General features: G+C 46.2%; 1 protein-coding gene across 7 annotated transcripts in view; it reads right to left on the reverse strand.

Moving 5' to 3' along the window:
- Positions 1-4,035, reverse strand: part of LOC112459151 (MAGUK p55 subfamily member 7) — an 8,112-nt gene extending 4,077 nt beyond the window's left edge. The window contains exons 1-5 of one of the 7 annotated variants that reach the window (XM_025023144.1): positions 3,260-4,035; positions 2,085-2,371; positions 1,702-1,833; positions 1,210-1,236; positions 7-32 (exon numbers count right to left, since the gene is read on the reverse strand). In XM_025023144.1, the coding sequence (XP_024878912.1) occupies positions 7-32; positions 1,210-1,236; positions 1,702-1,833; positions 2,085-2,371; positions 3,260-3,302 (515 nt within the window). In that variant the 5' untranslated portion in view covers positions 3,303-4,035. Of the gene's footprint in view, positions 1-5; positions 33-1,209; positions 1,237-1,701; positions 1,834-2,084; positions 2,372-3,259 lie in introns of all 7 variants that reach the window. The other 6 variants (XM_025023145.1, XM_025023148.1, XM_025023149.1 and 3 more) reach the window with 6 other exon arrangements.
- Positions 4,036-4,493: the final 458 nt, after the last annotated feature.

Below are 4,493 nucleotides of genomic sequence, written 5' to 3' on the forward strand. Positions count from 1 at the left end.
CCGGTTTCTTCGCAGGTTTTTATGGTCGCCCCCTAATATCAAGGTATAAAGTCTAGTATTGTCATTGCATTGTACATCTCACGCACGAACGCGTACTAGGGAGCGTCTTTTTCTTCTCTTATTAAAAAAAATAAATAAAAATAATAAAAAGGATCTCATGTGTGGAAAGGCAGACGCGAAATGCAATACTAAGATCAGCGCGTGCCCGACGATTTCCGTGCCACGATCGACCGATCGGAATCGTTGAAATCGTGCACACAAAAATAGACGAGCGTTGCGCGCCGATAACATGAATGTCCAAAAGGTATAGCAAATATATCTAAAACGTTTAGTTTTTTCTCAGTTATCAATTATCTGTGACGAGTCTTTTAAATCTCCTTTGGAATTTCATGTTGCTTAGAGCTTTCTTATCTCTGTTTCCCGAGATAAACAGAAATAGGCATTTATAATGATCTGCAAAATAAATGTAACAAAGATCGAATTGCATCTCGAGAAACATATATGTAAAATGCAGTTACCCGTAATATTATTTAATTATGATTGCTCGAAGAAGAAATAGGAAATTACAATAAATAGTGTTAAACGTACTTTTGAAATAAAAGATAATTTTGTGCCTAAATTTGGGAATATCTAATTTGAGCGTATTTTTTTAAGCCAAATGTTTGCCAAAGGGTAACTCCATTTCATGTACTTAAAATACAGTCATGCGGGACAATAACAACAAATACAGTGGTACAACAGATTTTATTTACAAGGCAAAAACATGAAAGAACAACACAAACAAGACGTATGCAATGGACGCAACAGAGGCAACAGAGCAAAATCAACAAACTTGTGCGGGGAAGGAAATGGAGATTTATGAGAAACGCTTTATTTACAGCTGAATCTATGTCCTGTGATCGCAGCACGATAACGAGGTAGGAATTGACTAGAGATTTTATGCTGAAGCAAGGATTGAAACCGGTTTAATTCTGAACGATCTTGATTAATTCAAGATTTCTGAACGCTCGCACTTTCCGCTATCGTTTCCTCTACGCAGTAACGAAAGTTGCGCGCGACAAAATTCTACCGGTTCCGATCCTGACGCTAAAGTGAGCGGCGAAACGAAAAGAAATGATGGCCAAAGGTACAGGGCAGTTTCGTACGACGTAAAGTCAGGTGTTCATCACAGGTGCTCAGCACATGTTCTACGGCATTCAGGCGACTTACCACGATCGGTTCAACGCCGGCGTCGCCCTTCGAAGCAAGTTTGACGATGAAAGAAACACGTGATTACTTGGTTACTCTTTTTCTTCGCACACGCGAGGCTCTACTCGTTACTTCCGGAGGATTTTCTCATAGTAATCCACAGTTAGAAAACTACGCAGATACGTGACTCGCCTGTCTACGCCGATACTGGGGAGACCGTTTTTCGCGTCTCATGCAAGGCGACGCGAATGTACAACCATGTGTGGGCGGAAAAAAAACGAATCTTTAACGCTCTGGCAAAAAAAAGTAATCTACCTTTGACTGCTCCCCCTCTTTCCCTACGGCTTCGTCAAAAAACGTAAACGCGTACACTCGAACGCTACTACTCAATTGACAATTAAGCCTTCTCTCCCTCTTACGCTTATGCTCACACTCTTTGGGTTAATCGAGTGAAAGACGTTCAGAAAGACACCGTTATTGCAAATGACCGACTCAACGGTCGATCTGACGTACCAGGGGCTCGTTCGACTTGACCAGCTGAACGATCTTCACCGTTTCCTCGTCCTCGTCCACCTCCAACGGGATGTCCGGCAGCCTTGGATAGTAGTCCTTTTGCGCCACCGCATCGTGAGCGCAGAGGAGACCCTTCAATGAAGGAAGTTGTTAAAGTACACATTCTCAAAAAATATTAATTTCTTCAGAGGCGATTATTAAATTACAAACATGAAGAAAAATTGACATTTGAAAAGAATATTTGCCAGGAATCATGTTTCATTTTGTTGTGACAAGAGAGAGACAACAAGATTTTTTAAAATAATATCATTGCCTTCGAAGAAATCAGCTTATCGTGCAAAGTATATGCTTATACAAAGTTGTTTACTTATTACTATCGTTACCTGGATGTGTGGCTTTTGCAACAAGTGGAATAGCTCCTTGTAGTCGGCCGAGGCGTGCGTTTTGGTCGACAGCAGATCGAGCACCTCGACGTCGATGTCCATCGCGTTCGACAGCACGGGGAAGAACTTGTCGTCCTTAAAATTGTTGAGGATCTTGTTATGAACGTTCACCAGGGCGTTCAGCTCCTTGGACTGCAGCAGCTCGCTGAGAAATCCGAATTCCTCCTCGGTGCAGCTGGGAATTTCCGACTTGTTCTCCTGCAGCGAGTTCAGCAACTTGGACAACGCTGGAATAAGGGGGAGCGAGTGAAACTAACAAACGCAACGAGAAAATAAGGCACAATCTCCGAGTAAGATTATAAAGTAAATTAAAAATGGAGCAACTTTGAAAAACTCTCGTCTTTATTTCTCCGTTTAAATCTTTCATTATTTTTTTTTAAATTATGTTTCGCTACATACGCTTCAGCGTAAAATGTATAAAACGTTCATTATTCGAGTCGAATGGTGCTAGTTACGTTCTCCACGTTTAAACGCGGAAATGCTAAAATTGGAAACGGTGTAACGAACTCGATTCCTCTGCCACATGTCTCTATAATTATTTTAATTCAAAGACAAGGATTTCTCGTGACATTTACCGCGCCGATCGATACCGGATCGCTATCGGATTCATTTTTAAACGGAGGATCACTCGTCAGAGACCTCCGTTCCATTCAACAAATTGGAGCACGCGGAAATGTGCGGTCGCGATTGAAATACCTCGTTATTACTCGCGGTCGCGTTTATTTACTCTCTCTCTCTCTCTCTCTCGGGTTTACCCTCGCTCTATATTTATAACGTACAACGCTCGCGGCCGACACACGTTTTATTAATATGTCTTTGAAGAGTTATTCAGTCACGTATCGGATTATGCTCCGCACAACTCGCTCCAATAACTCTCGTCTCTTGCGCGGAAACAAACGGGAGAGGACCTTATCGACACGTCGCCGCCGCACAATAGTCAACTTCGTCGAAATCACCTGTGCGCCGCTCTCCAGCACCACCATCCCTTATAACTCTTTTATCTCTCGACGCGCTGCACGTGAAAACACCCTCGACGATCTCGGATCGCCCTCAATTGTTCGGAAGGTTCGGTTTTCAGCAGCTTTCTCCTCCCTGTCTCGTTAACGTCGACTTACCGGGGTCCCAGTTAACGTTTTCCATGACGACCGCCGCTGTCATAATTCGCGCACGGCACCCCGGTCAGGCGTGTCCCCGCGCACCCGAGGCGAGGACGACGCGGGCGTCGCGATGCTCGGCGTCCGTTTGAGCGACGGGTATCAGAGACGGCGACAGCGGGATCGGGATCCGGGTCGGCGTATTTCTGTCGGGGTCGCGCGCTGCGCCGTCGCCGCCGCGTCGGCGGCCCTTCTTCCGTCGACGATGCTGTCCCGCCGCTGCTGCTGCTGTCGCTGCCGCTTCCTCGCGTCGACGTGTCGCGTTCGCGCCGTCTGGAGTATCGTTATCATAGCGAGAATAATCCGTTACGTAAGCAGCCTGTCACTCGACACGGGGTAGGATGACCGCCACCGGATTGGCCTGCCGTCCCTGCCCCGTGCGATTCCTCGACATGGCACGATCTCCTCTGTCCTCACTCTTCTCCACTCTTTCTCCCCTCTTCCTCCTCCCTCTCGCTCTTTCTCCCTTTTTTCGCGTACTCCGATCCGAAATCCGACGCGCTCGCCGAAGACGCGCTCTCACGCGCTTGACGGAGGAGCTCTTCCCCCCTCGCGTGGATGATCTACTCGGCACTAATGCACCCCCGATGAAGCTCGCACGTCCCTCGTGTTTTCCCGACGTCCCGGCATCGGTGCCATGTTGAAAGGCGCCGCCGAACAATGCGCTCCGCGCACCCTTCGCCGGCCTCTGTTCCGTTTCTGACTCGACTCGGCCCGACGCCCGACCGAGAGCGGACAGCCTCGTCGGCCTCGTCGCTTCTGTCTCGCTCTTTCTGCGTCTTGTGCGAGCTTGCGGAAAGAGACGGACGATTCTCGTCGAAACTCGACCCCATCTTCGCGTTCACGCAGGGACGGCGAATTACACGATCGAGAGCCACATGGTCATTCTCCGGACTTTGGATGCCGAATTGATTTTCGAATGCTCCTGTTTCGAATACAATTTGTAATGATAAACGAATTATACACGTTAGCACTGGCTAAGTTCTATCGATGATAGCAGCTGGGATAATTTTTGCAATACGTGCGATTTATAAGAAGTAAATCCCAAAAATGTTCATTGAACGAATAATTCACTCAAAACCACGTAATTGATTGATATGATAATTAGAACAGAACATGACCATGTACACAAAAAATACCAGCAAATTTAAAAAAATACGGATGTATAATAAATAAGATAGAATAATTTAAGCTG

Source organism: Temnothorax curvispinosus, unplaced genomic scaffold (assembly GCF_003070985.1).
Source record: "Temnothorax curvispinosus isolate PA1 unplaced genomic scaffold, ASM307098v1 QBEX01009552.1, whole genome shotgun sequence".
Taxonomy (NCBI): Eukaryota; Metazoa; Arthropoda; class Insecta; order Hymenoptera; family Formicidae; genus Temnothorax; species Temnothorax curvispinosus.